The sequence below is a fragment of the Ammodytes marinus genome (assembly GCF_949987685.1).
Source record: "Ammodytes marinus genome assembly, chromosome: 19".
In the NCBI taxonomy this organism is placed as follows: Eukaryota; Metazoa; Chordata; class Actinopteri; order Uranoscopiformes; family Ammodytidae; genus Ammodytes; species Ammodytes marinus.
The window spans coordinates 10,163,460-10,183,279 of NC_137223.1; the positions used below are offsets into that span (position 1 = coordinate 10,163,460).

General features: G+C 41.0%; 2 protein-coding genes across 2 annotated transcripts in view; one reads left to right on the top strand and one right to left on the bottom strand.

Annotated features, from left to right (window-relative positions):
* Nucleotides 1–4,929: 4,929 nt before the first annotated feature.
* On the top strand, nt 4,930–5,874 carry tmem121ab (transmembrane protein 121Ab; the record flags this gene model as incomplete). The annotated part of the gene is made up of 1 exon (XM_080047635.1): nt 4,930–5,874. One exon carries the CDS (start codon nt 4,930–4,932, stop codon nt 5,872–5,874), a length of 945 nt encoding a protein of 314 aa, XP_079903761.1.
* A 13,792-nt stretch (nt 5,875–19,666) lies between these two features.
* slc24a4b (solute carrier family 24 member 4b) overlaps nt 19,667–19,820 on the bottom strand; it is a gene marked incomplete at both ends in the record, with an annotated part of 39,021 nt that continues 38,867 nt past the window's right edge. Inside the window, one exon of the mRNA XM_080047417.1 lies at nt 19,667–19,816. Coding sequence (XP_079903543.1) covers nt 19,667–19,816 — 150 coding nt within the window. The remainder of the gene's footprint in view (nt 19,817–19,820) is intronic.

The following is a 19,820-nucleotide window of genomic DNA, read 5'->3' on the forward strand; positions in this document are numbered from 1 at the left end:
TGCCCCAACCTTTGTCCTTGCTGTGATCCATGTGGAAGCATGCGGCCAGTCGGGGAAGGCTAACTGTTAATATAAAGGAGACAAGGAGACTCTGGCTGTTTAAAGAGATAATGGCCTGGACCACAGACACTGTAATAGCCTCTGAAGAAATGCTGTACTGCCAGTTCACAGCCGTCCATGTTGTCTATTTATAGTACACCATAATTAATACGCTGTCACTGAAGCATATAAGCAAAAGCTAAAAAGTCCACAGAGGCCCGCATGCTCTCACGGGGGACAAAAAAAAGACAAGTCAAGCACAGATCTAAAATGATAGTCGTCACAGCTGTCAAATCGCATACCAATGGACATTTACTTTCTTGATTTTTTTTCTATACCAGCTGCGACACAAAGGGCTAATCGTCAGCCTCAGGTTATACATTATTAACGCTGAACTGAATATGCAAAGAAACGGAGCGGTGCGCTTCTGTCGTTGTTTCACACAGACAAAGGCTCTTTTCTACTGTATAGGACAGAAAGGATTAATAATCGGCCATTACTGTCAATGTTCATCAGCGTCCTGTTACGTAGGGCGTCCATGCAGTGTCGAAAAATGCCAACGATATCTTAGGATCCATGATTCGTAACTGAAGCATTCATTCCTTAGGGAGGTTCAAACCGGCCAAGCTATACGCCGGCTTTAGTCCGCTCATTAGGGAAACAATCTTAGGGTCTTTTTTTGATAATTAATGGCGTTTAAATTAAGTGATGTACTGTTTATGTGGGAGCAGCCTTCCTTATGGCATGTTAATGATCCAGAGCATTCTGCTAATCAAGTCAATTAATCACCATTTTATGAATTTAATCTCTTGCTTAGGCCCTGATTTACATAAAGGGTTTTAAACATTGAAATCCATGCTTGGATTACAAATGAGATTCTGGTGCAACGCTCTTTGAAAAACTGGTTTTCTATTGACTGTCTTTGTTATTAGATTACATGTTATTTTTTTTGTCCAGTACACAATGGAAGGTTGTAATGACAGAGTACACAGTGAATCTATTGAATAATTTTTCTCTATATCCTTCATTTGAGGTTGGCTCATTTTCGTCAAGGGTGGTAATTTCTGATTAATAATAACATCCCCATAATATTTGAGTCTCATTCCAAAAGCTCAAAAGCCCATTTTGCCTTGGTGATTTCACACAGCGCGGCTGAAAACAAACTGCATGTTTATTTATCACATAGGCCTACTTACATTTCTCATATCAAGAGCTCAGTTAGTCAAAATTGGAGCGAAATAGAAACCAAGGATTTAGAGAAGTAAACATAGGGATTGAAAAAACTACATTTCAGGATAGGCTTTTTATATGAATCCAATCAATGGCACTAAAAGGTTAGCAATTGTTTTTCTATGAAATGATCAGTAAATGGCAAGAGCACAAATGTAAGCTTTGGCATTCAGTTGTTCAGTGTTGATGACAAATGTATGTCTGTGACATTTCCTATTTGATTGATTATTCCAACTCTGGTCCCACTCTCTTATAGGGATCTCCTTACAGAGGGGTATTCAATTGTAATCAATTACTTTATTATTGGCGAATAAAAGCCATTAAAAATGTAACAGCTTTGGGGTGACTAGTGTGACTGGTTAGATAATACCACTTTATAAAAAAGGGGGTAAAAAGAAAAGTTATTCAGACAATCAAACTCTTTACCACTCTCATGCATGAACAGTGAATATGTAGCTTCTGCTACGGCAGTGATTCCCCCAAACTCCCTAAAATGACTGTGTTGACCATTATCTCTATAAGGTAACAGAATAACTATGCATACGTAAGTACCTCATACAACCACACTTAAAAAAAAACTATCCTTCTAAGCCAGCAGTCAGTTCGCTTAGCTTAGATAGGGGTAAACAGCTTGACTAGCTCAGTCCAAGGTATCAACATACCTACCAGCAACACACTAAACACAATACAGTAAACACATTATATATCATAAGTTACTGGTAGAGACCAGTAACTTCCTGGAGCCACAAAGCTAACTGGCTGCAGGCTTCAGCTAACCAAAGAGAAAAAAGATTTTTCACAATATGGCAACCCATATTTTTTTCTTATTAATGGTTAATGACCTAAAACCCGATCTAAAAAGGCAGTAATATATCACTTATTAACTATTGATAAAGCCATTAGCTCCATCTTATGAAGGTTTTTTATTAAAAAGTAGTACCTGATCCCGCTTAAGGAGGTACTTAACCGTCTTTAACACTGTCAATTCAAATTAAATGTAATGCCCATGAATTCATTCAGCCCATGCATGAGTTAAATAAAGTCTTCCTTAGTCCTGGAAGGGAATAAAACAACCAAGATGTTCATTTTATGGCTTTTTTAGATGGCCATAGAGATGAAAGATGGATCTGAGGGTGTGAGATATAATACGTCATGCATCAAAGGTCCCTGGACAGATTTCAAACCAGTGACATTGCAGGTCATGGTCGATGTCTAATACTATACCCCCAGTTGCTTTGGTTGTGACCTTCTAGGTCCCCCATCTTTATGGGAAAACAATACCATCTCCCATGAGAAACACTTTAAGATCAATATTTACCGTTCACACGCACTGAAAGCTTTTTATCTTGTCAGTTTTCTTTTATCACATTATGTTATGTTGAAAGATACTGAATTAGGATGGGGCAAACCAGCAGGTCATCGAAAACCTTTGCTTTGCTTTGTGGAGGTTCGACTGAACATTATCACCCACTGTCTGCGTCAGTATGTCAATAAGAATGGTGGAATATATGTTGGCATATTTCACTTGCTTTAACCTAACACGTCTGGTTATAGCAGTGCTGCCAGTTCTCTCTGACTGAGACGGTCATATCTTGATTTGAGACGTGCCTTAGCTGACAGAAACACTAATGTGATTTATTTTGTGTTATGCTCCAAGGCTCCAGTGACAGGAGTAGCAGAAAGAGATGAACAGAACACAGCAGAGTGACAGACATATTCTTGTTTCTGCTCAAGCTCGCCAATCTCAAACTGAGAAAGACATTTATGCTCAATTAACAAGTTTCACCGTTAGCTTTATGCTAATATTTTGACATTCTGCGTTGATGAGGCCAGTGTACAAGGTGGATGCCAGCAGGCGTGTCAAGCGCTCACCATCTGTACAGTTTATATTTGTTTTTCTTTCATTTTTTTAAGTGCTGTGAATGTCTGAATGGATTACATGCCTCAACACACACATCAGAAATAATACCAAAACAGCTCAAAACCAAACTTTAATTGGAGACCACCAATAGAGCTTGGACTGAAAGTAAAATAAAGACGTGGAGAATCGTATTACACTATAGTAAATACAAAATGGTATCATCAGTGCACTGTTTAACATGTTTTAGAAATTGAGCTCGCATGATGGGGACAATCTTAAAATATGCGCTTGAATCTGTGATACATTTCTGACACTCCATGAAAAACACTTGCCTAATTACCGCCGCTCTGTTAAACATATGACATATATAATGCAATCAAAGTCCTTGTTTCAGTTTACAGCACACCAGACTGACTCACAGCAGGAAATTAACTCTTTGCCATCGCTTTCCCCATTTACCCTTGCATAATAAGAAGATTTAGTGCCATGTACAGCAGAAAAAAGAGGGGTGCAGAACAGTTAGCTACTTCATGAGACTATAAAATTGGTTTCTAAAATGTCTTGTAATAAATCTTCTACTAATTGAACTCCCAAAATTAAACTACTGGGCATCATGGTCCCAAATACGCTGTTTATAATAACATTACCATCGGAGCATAGTAAGCCATGTATCCAGATGACTTGTGGCACACTGCAGACAATAGAGAAGTAATGACATCCTGAAGCACTCTCACTGGAACATGTGCAATATGTTCTGCCCTATCAATAGTGAAACCAGCTTTATTTGAGCCAAGCTGACACATTACTTGGCTCCTCATATATGGTCAGCCTTTGGCAATGAAAACTGTGTTATATGGCCCAGTAGTGCTGACAGGTTTCTTTTCTCTTTCTCCCCCCTCTTTATTTCTCCCTCTTCTAGGTTGTGGAGAGTCCGGCACGTGGCAAGAGGAGGGGGGGAAGGATGGATCTTCAGCCCGATGTAAGAGCCTCCCCCCAGGGAAGCTGGCGTCGGACGCAAGGCCTTGTGGGCCGTTGACCTGCTGTCTCTGTGATTTATGGCGGTTGGGGGCCTCTTGCCACTGCAGACTCCCCTCCTCTCTCTCCTCCGTTTCCCTGTGCACACACTGCAGGACTGTGAGGAGCCACACACACTGCACCAGCGTCTACGGGAGTATCCAGAGAGGAATCCCTTGCCCATGCTGATCTGTGGCACGAGCACGCATACATCATCGCCTTCGTACACCGTCTCAAACAAAAATAAACACCTACATAAACATTTCAACGCTGCGGCACCGTAACCCGCAATCCCATCACACATCCGTTTGACCGAGGCCTGCTCTCATAGTATTCTGCGTCAGACTGTGTGTGTGGACTAACATCAGTCATGGTATGTCAGCTGTAGAGCCCCTTGGTGTAGCTGCTGCTCGCTGGCAGAGGCGGATCAATGGAAGTGCGCTGAGTAACGAGGTGATGTTACTGTTTTAACATGGTCTGAGAGCAATCTGCAGCCAGCATATACTCTCTGACTACACTACACACACTTCTCTGCTTGCACATTGCAATAACGTTTCCTCTTCTCTAGACTCTTAGTACAGTGACTTATAGTATTATTTTAATATTAGACCCACGAGCTGGACATTTTTCCCTGTCCATTCCAGAGCTGTCAGAGCACCTTAACTACCCTATTTCTCCAGCCGTAAAGAGTTGGGGTGGACACAGTGCCCTATTTACCTTCTGGACTTTTTTTCATTTTTGAGAGCTGAGAGGACTGAGAGTGAGAGCCAGCAGGTGCCCTCGCCATGGTGTTGCCGCCCCCAGACAAACGCCACGTGTGCCTCACCACCATTGTCATCATGACCAGCATGGCCTTCATGGACGCCTACCTGGTAGAGCAGAACCAGGGTCCCAGAAAGATTGGCGTGTGCATTATAGTGCTGGTAGGGGATGTGTGTTTCCTCATAGTGCTGCGATATGTGGCGGTGTGGGTCGGTGCCGAGGTGCGTACTGCCCGGCGAGGATACGCCATGATCCTCTGGTTTCTGTACATCTTTGTCCTGGAGATCAAGCTCTACTTTGTCTTCCAGAATTGCAAGGCAGACAGGAAGAGTTTGGAGACAGTGGCCCGCAAGGCATTGACTTTGTTACTATCTGTATGTGTACCAGGCTTATACTTGGTTCTAGTGGCCCTGGACAGTATGGAATATGTTAGAACTTTCCGGAAGAAGGAGGACATGAGAAGTCGTCTATTCTGGGTGGCTCTGGACCTTCTGGACCTGCTGGATATCCAAGCCAACCTATGGGAGCCCCAGCGGACAGGCCTGCCCATCTGGGCCGAGGGCCTGATGTTCTTCTACTGCTACATCTTGCTGCTCATCCTGCCCTGCGTGTCACTGAGTGAGATCAGCATGCAGGGGGAGCACATGTCCCCCCAGAAGATGATGCTGTACCCGGTCCTGAGCCTGGTCACCATCAACATGGTCACCATCCTCATACGCGGTGTAAACATGGTGCTGTTTCAGGACAGTCGCGTTTCCACCATCTTTATAGGAAAGAACGTGGTGGCCATTGCTACCAAGGCGTCCACCTTCCTGGAGTATCGCAGACAGGTGAAGGAGTTCCCCCACCCGCAGAACGCCATGGCACTAGAGCTGCAGCAGAACTCTGTCAGTCACACACAGCCGCTGCCCAACGCCACCAGTTTGCCACATGAACCTTCGCCGGCGCAGGACGTCATCGACACATGACCACCAGCGCTGCACTTAGCACCATTAAAAAAACAACTGCTTTGGTAGATGGAGAATTCAGCTGCACGACAGGATTATATTCAGCTCTTGTCGAGCCCACATGAACCGCGGTGAAACCATAAAAAGAGATTTTCAGCATCACCTGCCTGTCAGAACATACTGTAAACCTACACTTGAGTGCAGACTTTCGAATCAAGTGAAAGGTTTTAATTGTGCCATTGTGTTTTTAATTGTTCCAAATGTTTTAAAAAAGTTAAACTTTTATTAAGAGACAATCTCTGCACTGCGCAGCCCGTTGACATTATGTTGTGTAACATGGATAGTTGGTTCCCCCCTTTGGTGAGTATCTTGTATTTTTTAAAAGGTCACTTTTTCAACAGTGCATTTGTGGCATTTCCTTTGAATTCCAGCACCAAAGGACATGTCACTCAGCGTGAATCACTGATGGAAAAGAGGAGTAGAGAGTGACAAGTGTCAGTCATGGGGGGCATGCAAGATAAAGGTTGGTGGCAGACGAATGCCTTCTGCTGGTTCTGCTGAGAAAGGAGCTGTGTGGAAGTTGCTGCCTCGGTCAGTGTGACGCTTTATGACCAAAGGTCTGATTAAAGTAAAGGAGCTCAGCAGTATAACAGCCACTGCAGGCATCCAAGCGTGTGCTTCAATGTGTGCGCGCGATCGTCTGTGTGCACGCACATACGAGTCCGTAGAGAATGAATGTCTGCAAGCGTAGGTGTGCACCGCGGGAGGTGTAAGTCATTTCAAATTGTTTTCAAACAGATGTGAGTGGTCAATGTGTGTGATGAAATGCCAATGAGGCAAAATATAGAGACGTTGGGGGAAAAAACAATATGACTGGACTAAGATACTTTTTGTTTCCTGTACTGTACATTCCTCTAAAATGACCTGAGTGAGAGAATGCAGTGATCGGAGTCCAGAGAACGCCTCGCTGAAGAATTGACAAAATAAAATAACAGACAAAATACTTTTTCTGATGTTATTCAGTTTATTATTATTATCCTTATTATTATTATTAGTATTATTATGATTATTATGTGCATTCTTTACTTGTTGGAGGCCAATGATGTTTTAATAAAAGTATAAGTAAAAGAATATTGATGAGAGCATGGGTTCTTTTTTATGATTGAATAATTATTCTAAGCTAAATTAAGTAGTAGTTGGTGTTCTTGTTTTTACTTGACAGCAACAGCAGAATAAAAGAAAAGCAGTTTATGTTCTGTTCTCTATGGAAGAATCCACACAGCACATAACTATTAAAGCTGAGCAGCTTCCTTCTGGACTCTTGGGTTAATTTTCCACCCCTCAGACTATCCCTTTTGAGAAAAGCAAGCAATGAATTTCTCTTTAAACTGTGATAAAAGTGTATGAATCTCTCTTCAAATTGTTTCTCCTCTTTCACCACAGGTTCTTATTTATCACCCTTCTACTTTTTTTTCTGTTAACACCAATCCTCTCTGCACTCTGTATCAGTTATCACATACTATAGAACTTTTACAGCTGATGAATAGCCATTGTGTCTCCATGGAGGATTTTATTAAGCGTCGGTGGCAGATAAGGAGGTCAGCCACATGGGGAAAGTCACTTTACTGTCTCCAGGTTAACAAAGGTTAACTGCGGATCTCGGCTCACAGAGTCACCCTCTCAGACCCTGAATGGCCCCGCTCTATTAACCATAACTGTCAGCTTCACAAAGAGACTGGATGACTGCCAAAGGAGTCACGTTTCTTGGTGCTTTACATAATCAGAATGTAGGACATTTCTACAAGGATAATTTGCATTGTATTCATGGTTCTCCAAATGGTGCGGAAGCTGTTTTTATTTGAACCACTGGATCTAAATCAGATATAATATATAAATATATATGATACAAACTTCAGTCCTATTAAAATTGGTAGATAGGCTATGACTGCATTTAATCTTTGGCATTACCGCTACTACTAAATTATATTAGGTTGTCCTCATTTGCTGGAGTACCACTACAAAAAGCGTAGGTATTGCTCACACTTCATTGCAAAGACAACCCTTGCAACAGTTTAATTATATTTTTTATTTAGGTGCAGGTAGAACATGTGTTTTGATGGCAATTTGAAATAATAGTTTAGTTGCGGCAGGTTAGCTTACTTACAAACTAGGAAGATTATTTTGCAGGAAATGCAAAATTTAAAGAGAGGAAGACTCATAAAACCTCATTCACCGCAGGAAACTATATTCACATTGAGATGTAGAGTTAATTCCCCAATACCCAGTATAGTGTTGCTTCAATCGCATCAAACAACCAGTTGTTTAACTGGGTGAGCAGAACCCGTCTGTATAAATTCATCTCTTGGAATATCTTCTGTTGAAACGTATTGATTGTTCTTGCCTGGGGGGTATTAAATATTGAGGTGTACCTCTCCCTGATCATCCAGTTCATTCTGCTTTTATGCTTTCAGTTCAGCCTCTGCCTTTCAGTAACGCTCCCCCATAAGAAGTGATCAACTTTGAGAATTAAATAATATTAAGTAACTTTGACATGTTGTAATTTTTTCTCCTTTTTTCCTTGGTTTCCTACTGTGGATTTTCCACAAATGTTTCACTCGTAACTAGAAAACATCTTCATGGATGTAAGAAGTTGTTCATTTTGGTTTGTTATATTATTAAATGTTAATTAATTTTACTTCAATTGAGGCCATACTAACAGTAAATAGTGACCGTACATAATAAAGAGAGAGAAAGCATCTATTCCAGATCTTTCTTGAATTCCAATTATTCAGAATCATTGCTGTTCATAGTAGAGCTGCAACTAACGATTATTTTGATAATCGATTAATCTGTCGATTATTTTCTTGATTAATTGATTATTAATCGATTAGTGTTTGTCCCTAAAATGTCAGAAAATGGTGAAAAATGTTGATCAATTTTCCAAAGCCCATGTTTACGTCCTCAAATGGCTTACTATGTCCAAAACACACAGATATTTCAGTTTACTGTCATAATAGGATTAAAGAAACCAGAAAATATTCACATTCACAAAAAGATTACTCAAAACGATTAATCGATTATCAAAATAGTTGGCGATTATTTTAATAATCGATTCGTCAAGTAATCGTTGCAGCTCTAGTTCATAGTTATGGCTAATGATTCCTACCGTAGATAATACAATTGTACTGACCAAGTGAATTGCTGGGATCTGGGAACGTAGTGAGATAGCTAAAAAAGAAAAAGGTCAGGGCAAACAAAAAAAACAACAACAAAAAAACATGCTCATAAGGTTTCAAACAAAGCCTCCAGCAAAAGCCATAGCCACACTTTTTGGGAGAAAAAGAAACAAGGTTGAAACATTACATTTATTTCATGTTTTCGCCCTAGAAGACCAATTGCAACAGATAGAAGGGCAATGCTATAGCAGTGTGCACTACCCTGGTTTTTCTTGAGGAACATTGTTTTTGTGCACCTCATTGGATCATGTAACCCGATTGTTCCAGGAAAATGGGGAACATCTCAAACATGGCAGAAAATACAGAGAATAGGGCTACAACTGTCCACTGTAGTAAACATCGTACAGTTTATAGACCAACTTCCTGGTTCAACTTGACCAACCGTACCCCAATGGAATTAGCTGGAGAAGTATTGACATATTTTAAGATCTCAATTATTATTTTGATGAGTATTTTCTCATAAAAGATAGATGCAATGGACAAAACGAAAAAGGTAAGACCCCAGTGCTTATTCAGACCCAATCCAGGACATCATTGTTTCATCATTACATAACAATATGATGATAAGCACCATGGCGCAATCATTTTCTGTACAATCGATGCAACCATCGCATTACAGTGTTTACTGTCAATCGTCTGACACCCACAGACAGGCATTTAATAAATATTCCCTATAAATAAATCCCTCAAAGTCTTATCACTTCCCACACGTCGTCACACTCAGGTTTCTATATCTAGAGCATCCTTATTAGTGGGGTACAGCAGTTCTAGGTTTGACACTGTGCGACATAAATAAGTAGATAAGGAAGAAAATCGAATTACACAACTCATGCACCGCATAATGATTTATTAAATGTAAATATGCTCTAACTCTAAATGCTGAGATGACACCGGTGTTATCTTTTCGCTCTGACAAAGCCAAAAAAGTAGCATTGTAGGGAAAACGCCTGAGTATATTCAGTGCCTGTACAGACAGCTGATGGCCTAGGTTGGCTCTCTGCTGTGAATTACCTCATTAAATCTCTCTCATGCTGTCTAAACAGTAGATTCAGCAAAATGTTTGTTTTTTTTATTCTTCAAAGTATGGGGAAAGGAGAATCAGGTCCGACATTAAAATGAAAATGTCCCGCTGTGTGAATAAAAGCACAAAGGACTATTCGTTTGTACTATTTGGAACATTTTGTGTTTGTAAAAATCTTTGTTGTGGTCTGGATCACAGCTTATTGTTAAAAAGCGTACTGCATGAAGTCACTAGTGTCTGGATAAACCTAGTCACCTCACAGTAAGTGGTTGAAGAAAAAGGGGGAAAGTTAACGGCAAACTTGGGAACAGAATAAATTACCTACGCAACAGACCACCTTCTCTGAGACCCTGGGAGACTCGTCCATAAATCACCGGGCCCTGCAAATCAGCAATGTAATTGGGCTCTCTCCATACGTATCGTGCAACGTCAGTGGTGGAAGAAGTACTTTTTTTGTCTCCCCGCCTGCGATTTGCTGTGTACCCTTGACTTCCTGAAGCACTTAGTCTCAGCGAAATTAAATCAGAGACAGTTGGATGAAGGTGGCACTCCAGGTATTAGACCTACGGATTTGCTGACTTGTACAAGTTTGTCCACTCACTTTATCTCTCTCCCTCTCTCTCTCTCTGCTTTACACTTGTAAGTAAATGTCTCTGTTCTTACACTGTAACTCACTTTGTTGGCTACACACACCACCACTGTCAACTCTTTCTACCACTGCGCACAGTAATTTATATGGAAATCACTCTTTGGCTTGCGCTCTTTATCATAAAAACTGCAACACATTTATTGTCCACTGGAGGCTTTGTTAAAACTCGACAATGACCTTCAGTTCATAACAAAAGGGGGCCGAAAAAGTTAGAGAGACAGAGTGCGATTCGGATGGTGACATTTCCGCGGCCGTGTATTTGCATATTCACAGCCTCTCCCTGGCAATTACTCTGCCGCAGAGGTCTTCAAAGCCTGACACCTCAGACAAAACAGAGGAGACACAACATCAAACAGGAAATCTAATGTTTCAATGGAGTCCGTGGATCTCACCCTGCAAGGCCAATATCCAAATGTCCATGCTATTTATTTTGGCAAAATAGATTTTAGGATGGTCCAATACATGATGTCAAATGCAGTTTGCCAAAAACAAATTACTGCAGCAGAGTCGAGTGCATTTTTGCACTCTGCAAACTAGATTTTTATTTTTTTTGGCTGTTCTGACCCACAATCCTCTGGGTTTGCAGACGTAACATCACATCAGATGAGCCGCCAAGAAAGAACAATGTCGGATAAGCAAAATGGTCAAGTTCAAGGCATAGTTATGATAAAATAGCAGCATGTACCAATTGTACATACTGCATGCACTAGATGCTTTTTATGGACAACTGCAGTATGTAATATACAGTCATAAAAAGAAAGCGTATGGGATTTGGAATGCAGGGATAATGCTATTTGCTGTCATTTAGGCAAATAGAGGCCATTAAAATTATGACGAATAAGGCTATTAGTAGCCTACTGCAGTGTTTGTTGCAACATCCCCATGGATGCACAGGTAACTCACTGATTACTTCCACACTGAGGAAAACGTTAAAAGGGGATGATAGATTCTCAGGCAAGTCCCAGTGTTAAAATTAATTCAAGAGACAATCTTTAGTTTTAGAGTCTTAAATAAGAATTGTATTCACATGTCCTGTGTGTGACCATATTAATTCACATCTCTTTCTGAATGTACAATGCTAAGGTGGAGGCAGAATAGTTCCCACTCAAAATGAGAGTTTTTAAATCTTGCAGAATTAAATTACCCTTTGTTGAATGTGCTTTTCATTCACATTCCAACTAAATCACATCAACAAACATAGAGATAATGGGTTCCTCAGCACTCAGAGCATGAAAATCGGCAACATCACATGTTTCCCATAGAGCTGTAGCTTCATCCATTTGGAAATGAGCAGAGGAAGCCTATAATTAGCAAGTCTAAATGAAAACACCTGTGTCTGTGTGTGTTAGAGCAGGCAATTTACCATTATAAAAAGTGTTGTTTCTACATTTTAGTATGGATTAAACTACTTTGGAGAGAGCCAGGTTAGCTGGTTTCAGCCTTTATCCATGCGTGCTAAGGTAAACATGAAAAGTGGTCAGACAAAATTAGCAGCTAGTGGAGCAATAGCTGCTTAAAAAGAACAGCCAAATAAATGTTTCATGCCATGCCTGAGTGGAAACCCTAACAAAAAGTAAATATTGGACTTACATGTGTGAAGAGTCCTGAAGCACGACTCCAAATGAATGCTAACGTTGCTCCACGGCTGCTGATAGGTGTGTAAATGGTTAAGTGTTTCCATAACATTATGGCTAAACATAAATTTTTACACGACGATATATCAATGTGGCATTCACAGGCCTGTTGCTGCCTCCAAGGGGCTCCAAAAAAAAGCAGGAACAGTCAGGTATGAACTCAACCAATCACACGCTGCCATAGAGATGTTGCACATAGATCAGATTTCAAAGGAAGTGTGTAGCAAGATGTAGATTTAGAAAATATAGATGCATCACATGTATAATGGAAAATATTGATAGCAAAAAAAATTGTGAAAGATATAGATATATATTTAATATAATAATTGAATAATGGTTTGTCCTTTAAAAACAGGTAATATATTGAATTCAACTTTAATGTTTTAATGTAAAATTACATTTTGATATACTGTAGATTGTGAATCTGTATCTCAGGGTCCAATAAATGCCAGGCTTGGACTCTTTCCAACACTAATGTGCTCTTGTCATGATGGATGTTTGTGGAAACAGCCTAATAAAAGTCTACTGCACTACCCACACCACAGGCCCTAACTCTTACTTTGATTAAAGTGCATGACTCACCAACCTATTAGACCTATCAGAGTCCATTGCACACAGCGAGCCTCACCTGGGCAGACTGCTTAGTATTCTCTCATACAGTAGGTAGACAAGAAGGTATTGTGTTGCCTTCATGAACTGTTCGGCGAGTACAGAATTGATTAATCACCAGGCCGCACAATGCTCAGGGGGGCAGACTGTGGGACAGCTGTCATAAAACCTAGAAGCATGAATGAAAAGTGAGGGTGCATTGTGGGAGTATTCGTCCCGTGGTTGAGTTGACAGGCTTGATTACAATGCTAACAGTATTTTTAAAGGGTGTTCATCATAGTATGAGTTGCTTTAGAAGACCAAGCTCTGATCATTTCACCATCCTGATTGTTAGTCAGTTTATTTAATTTCTATTTTGGCTGTTCTGACCCACAATGTCGGCATGGATTAGCACCACAAGAGGTAAGTGAGACATGTTCTGACACTTTAAAGGTGGAGTCAGCAATCCTGGAGAATGCTTGTTGTCCAAATAACTTTTTGTCGTAATCATTGAATATCACCTCACGGTCTACCTGTCCATACTGTGTGTAGGGTGTACGGTGTATGATGTTTGTTAAAGTACCCGTTTACAGAGCCTAGGCTGTCTATTAATACTGGATTTCAGGGCACAGACAGTACGGACAGGTAGCAGATTGTGAGGAGATATTCACTGATTTGGACAAAAGATATATTTTGAGCACAAACTTTCTCATGAATCATTGACTCCACCTTTAAACAAAATTGCCAAGTATAACTCCACCAGCTGATGTGAGAATGCTAGAGAGGAAAGCCAAACCAAAAGCAGCAGTTAAAGTTAAAGTTCAGCAACACAGGAAGCCCTTATGGGGGATTGCCGCAAGCAGCAGCAACAGCACACCAGGCTGCTCACCATCCATCACTGCAGCACAGCAATTTACCCAAACAGCTGAGTGGAGGCAAACAAAAAAAACAGCAAGGTACAAAACAAGGAGAGCAAATGTACCAAAACTGCAACTGTGTGGGGCATTGGGGGGATAAACAGAAAAAAAAACTGTTCAAAGACAGGATCACTACACCGTACACGTCGAAATCTCTAAATGTGAAACACACATTAAAATGGTGGATGGGAGCTAAGCTGGCGGTCACAGGAGACACGCAGTAGCTGCCCAAACGGGCTTGTTAGGGGGCAGACAGGGAACTCATCAGTGCACAAGATCAGGGCTGACAGAAAGCCTTGTTAACTGCAGCGCGGTATAGCCGAGAGGGTGGCTCATTAGGGGGAGAAGCACCAGTAGCTCACACAGGCCATGCTGGTCAGCCCAGATGGCTGGCTGCCTGTCTGCTGGTTGATGTTAGATATGGACATCCATCATTAACACATTATGTGCAGTATGTTTCTTTTGTGTGTGTAGGGCATCCAGTATAAAGCATTGGTTCCAGGGCATGGTTGCACTATGACAGTTTGATATTGGAAACTTTATATCATAGACTACTGGAGCCTTATTCACTTGGGTAAAAGGGAGGCTTCATTTTCATTTTCACCCTGAGCTGTAACAAAGTTTGTCAGGCTGTGACACTGGGATGTGCTGGCTCGTGTTGCAACATTGCCCCCTGCTGCTGTTAATAGCACCAGCAGGGGAGGCAATATGCAATCAAAGCATGCATTTTCCCATCACTCGACCCTCAATGGACTCTTTACACGTCGCCAGCAGTCGCTGTAAATAACAAATTGTTTTGGCAATCATCCTGTTTAAGTGCAGCTCTCTGCAGTGTGATTATCACACACATTTCCATGAGGACCACGAGACAAGTTTTCAGCAAGGACCAATAAATCATTATTCATCATTCAATCCGGGGGAAAAATGCACTCGGTTGTAGCATGGTTTAAATCATAAGTGGCTCTCATCATTTAGATATCCTTCTGAAAGATTCTTCAATAGCAAATTATTTATTTGCTATCTAATCTCACACTTATCCCCCAAATTAAAAGGATTGTTGCTTTATGTTATTATTAGAGCGTTGACTGTTGAATGTGAATTTATCCAGAGCGTATGTGATTGGAAGATGATGGAACATTTGATTAAAAATCAAGCCGGCAGAATAGAAAACTAAGCAGAAAGTAGGCATCAAGCCAATGTTATATGGGCCAAATATATCAAAGGGATTTAAGGAGGAACATAAACTACTTTTCTTGAAAAGCATTTTGATCCCTGCTGGTGCAACAGAGATGCAATGTGGAGAACATCAAACTCATTAACTTTAACTTAAGGGTCATCTCAACCAGAAAGATTTATTACACATCTTAAACTGCTCATATGAAAGCTGCACCATGTCATTTTGTTTCGGGTTTAAGGGGAAAAAAACTCAAAGTCATCAAGTCTGAAGGTGTTTTACTTTCTATCATATATATCTTATTGTAGCAAACCTGAATAATTAAAACAATTATAAAATGTATTTATAAAAATAAAGTGTGCCAGCCGGTGCCAGGGTGCCAGTGTCTCGCTATTAGGTCCATGTCCATGTTGAAAGCGAATGAACAAGAGATTGCGGGATGGGTCACGATTAATGCAGGCGTCCGACCCGGACAAATGCATTAATAAAAACTATATAAAAACAGAATTATTTGCACTGATGGTCTCGTTCGCTGTTACAGTTAATTTATGATCATCAGAGGAAAAATTTGACTGTTATAGAAATATTTAAAAGTTCCTCGAAGCAACTTTAAGTAAACATTCAGAGGTAGATTTAATTTAAAGCAATACAATTACCAAAACAACAACGCAACAATACTCCATTACAAGTTAAAAGTCCAGTAATCAAAATCTAACCTAAAGGGAAACTTCACCTATTTCACAAATTAAGTTTTTCACATTTGTCATGTGTAGAACAATACAGTCCATCCAAAAAAGAAAGGAGTTTTCTGAGGTTGCATTATGGGAAATGCAGGATCCAGTGTTTTGGGAGTTTGACTCATACAAGTGACCTTAAGTAGAGGTATCTTGGCTTCTGCTGCATACATTTAGTTTTCTCATCCTCCCAATTTAATAGAAATAAAAGTGTAACACTAAATTCCTGCAGAGCTCCTTTAGATACAAAAGCATTATCAACTGAATGTACTTTAAATATTACATTTAAAAGTATACTCATTCTACAGATTATTATTATTTTTTTAAAATCTAGAGTATTTATCTCAAAGGGGACGAAGTAAAACACACATTATTTTCCTCTGAAATACATTGGAGTACAAGTATGAAGAAGCTATGGGCAAGAAAAAGTAAAATAAATTCTAATTTAAAAACATTGAGTACATGCTGTGTTAAAACAAAACTGCACAGGCCACAGATACATGTACAAATGGCTTAATTTAATTTGAGTATTTCACAAACAATCCAAGAATTTATGAGACAAACGTACAGGAATTATTTTTGCCATTTTATTTATTTTTCTTCTTCACATTATTGCTTTACAGTAAAATGCATTGGTTGGATATGTCCAGTATAGCAAGACAATACATTCATATAAGTTATACAGATGTCCTCAATAATGTTTTATAGTAATTAACTTTACATTAAATATATTTTTTTTAATCATTTATTATTCTTGACAAACAACTCCTACGTCACATTGAGCTCACAGTGCATCAGGTCGCATTCAATCAAGAAATACATACCGATCTTCTCTTTGTGTTCTTTTGCCAGTTCCAACATGTGTGAGCTTATTTTGTACACAGGATTCCCATACGATCTGTAAGTTATGCAGAGCTACGACAAATATGGCATCAGAATTCAACTCCATTTTTTTTCAACCTTCCACTTCCAGAAAAGTACTTGATAACAAAGATGCTAATCAGAAAACTGGTGAGAACGTTCGCCTTTTTTCTGGATGAGGACAAAAATAAATAGAAAATGGACGAGTCGTAGTTTTTTTTCCCCCCTGCTGTGGCGTTTTGGCTCAAACCTGGCAACCCGGGACATGACCACACAGAGCAACAACAAAAATATACACACGTACATGAAAAAAACCTTAACACTGCACATTCTGAATCAACTCAAGTACAGTACAGACGTGCTTTCCAAACGAAAGGTATACAAAAAAATTAATTAGGTCCTGTATGTACAGAAGACTGACTGGGAAGGTTGAGGAGGAAGATGTTGAGTGGGTGTTTGGAGAAGTCTGTAGGCCCTGTGTGGTCACCCCCCATCCAGTAAACACAGCCATTTGAACCCTTGATAGAGTAGCAGCTTAAGGGGGTCCAACTTTTCATTTTTGATTCCTTGCTCTGCTCTTGCCCAGGTCCTTTTAAAAAGTGACGACATTCCAAGGGTTGTGGCAGAAAAGCCATCCATCTATCCATCCATCCATGCCTTCCACCTGCTTCCCTTACAGTTTGGGTTGATGAGAGTTAATGCCCCTGTGCAAAGGGGTAGACAAGAGTGGCGAAAATTGTGTGTGCGCGGAGGAGAGATTAGACTTCCCTCAAAGCCACTGCTCTGTCGGTCCTTTGGGCTCAGTTCTGTCACAAAAGCACACCTGTGAGCTCACACATCGAGTACTACTAGACAAACCAACATCACCCCCCCCCCCCCCAAGTCTTTATATGGCAACCTTGCAGGGGCCTTCTGTCACATAGAATTCTTTAAATTGAGATTGCATATACAAGTGCCTGCTGCCAATGGGTGTGGCAGAGGAAATATTTTTCAAACACCTAAAACAATCCGCACACACACGCTCTTTTTAAGTTTTTAAGTCTCTGGGCACCTCACTCAGTGGATTCCTCACGGGCAAATTTTTTTTTGCATGATGTCAAACGTCTGGTTTGCAGTGTAGCTCGTAGCTGCCGATTTTTGTAAAAGTGGGTTGGGCGGTAAACCCTTCAGCCTTTTTGCTGTGCTGTGGAGGAGCTGCGTTTTAATGTCCCAGCATGCACTGCAGACAGAGAGGTGAGTGTGCTCATGGTGTTTTTTAACGAGGTTCCGGTCCGTTCCGAGAGGCGAGAGCCATGGTGTGACAAACATAGTGCGGGCCCATACTGAGAACGCACACAAACACACATACATACACACACAGTTTCCTTTCACACTCTCACACACACTTTCACACAAGACAAGTATACACAGGTACAAGAAGGAAGCACTAGTTGATTCAGAATGAGAGGACGGCTGTTAAAGTGCAATATCTACATGTCACTCAAAATCAAGAGACCATCACCAATCACCATTTCCTAGAGTTGTCCTTCTCCGAGTTTCCCTGATAACTGTCAGCCCCCCCTACTCCTACGTAGAGGGGCTGCAGTACCCCCTACTGGCCAGAGAGCGTCCTAGCAGACAGTCAATGTTGAGACCTGCCTAGTTTATTTGCATTTTCTTTTCTTTCCTTTGTTAAACAGCTGCCTCCTTTCTGCTGCTGTCTCGAGATGAGTCACCCGATGATGACGAAAAAAAACAAAATAATTAGATGCAGCCCACAGATCTGGAGTCAGTTTGTTTTTCTGAAGTTGTGCAGAGGGGGGAAAGTGGACTGACCCATCACAGAATGAAAAAAAACGCTGGAGTGGAGTCGCCACCACCACCAGCCAGGTACAACCTCCCGAGTGGTCAAATCTCCTTACAGCACAAAAGCAAGAAAGAAAAAAAAGTGTTTTCATGTGCAATTTGTTTCCAGTGAAAAACAGGCAATGTCCTATTATTTGCGACAAGCTCTCCACCGTATATATTTCGTACTAAGACAAAACCTTGTTTTTGAAAAAAACAAATACAAAAGAAAACCCAACAGCAAAAAAAAATAAGTGTTTACAAGTTTTACATTGTGCCGTGCTGCATATGCATAACACCCTCACAGTCAACTGGATCTGGGATGCGATACTTCTTGACAAAGTGTCCGGACAAAATGTATTTTTTTTCCTCGTTTGTTCTTTTAAAGAAAACAAAGCAGATTTGATCAAGCTTCGATGGAGGGTTTGAGAAGAAGAGCTTGCGGAAGGGGTGGGTGAAGTTAAGCGCTTACAGTATATCTGCTCCCTGATGCCAATAGGCCATGCCAGGGGGAGGGGGGGGGTCCAGACTGGAGGAGGGGAGCTGCCCAGGACAAAACCCTCCGTCCAGGGGAGGCTGAATGGGACAATGGTAGTGTACTTTTTTTTTCTTTGGGTGCTGTGGTGAACTCTTTCGAGGAGAGTAATCTCTTTCTGGGATTTTTTTTTCTTCCCTTTCACAGACTCTGGGTTGGTTTGTGGAAAAGCTTTGGAAAATGATGTGCTGGGGAATTCTACAGTGTCAAAAACAGGGACGACACACACCGACACTCAACAAAGGGGGCACTTTTTGATTCTGGAGGTCCCCGACATCTAAAGAGGCATGCTAGATGGGTAGAAAGTTAACAGGCGCACAGAAGGGGGAATAAAGACTTGTACTGCAATAACAGGCAATGCCCTGAACATAATGGGCATTAAGGACTGGCACTGTGTGACAAGAGGGACAAATTGGAGACATAGAATGGTAAGTCCACTCTTACAGTGTGTACTACCGTCTTGGAGAAAATGAGATCCGTATTTGGTAGTAAAAGGATTACAAGAGAGAGAGCACAAGGGGGGGGGGGGATAAGGAGTCCGCAGATAGGTCCAGTAGTATAATTGAAAAAAAGATGAGAAGATTTTTGGGGTTGTTACGGGAGCGCTGAGGTTTTGGTATCCGAGGCATGCTGCTTTGCACTAGTCATCAAAGCACATGGGCAGGTTGACGAAGGTGAAGACGTTGTACTCGATCATGACGGAGAAGCAGAGGAAGATGGCGTACAAAACCAGCACGTAAATACCCAGCTTCACGTCCAGCCTCCATTTGTTGAAGTGGATGCCCAGCACCTGC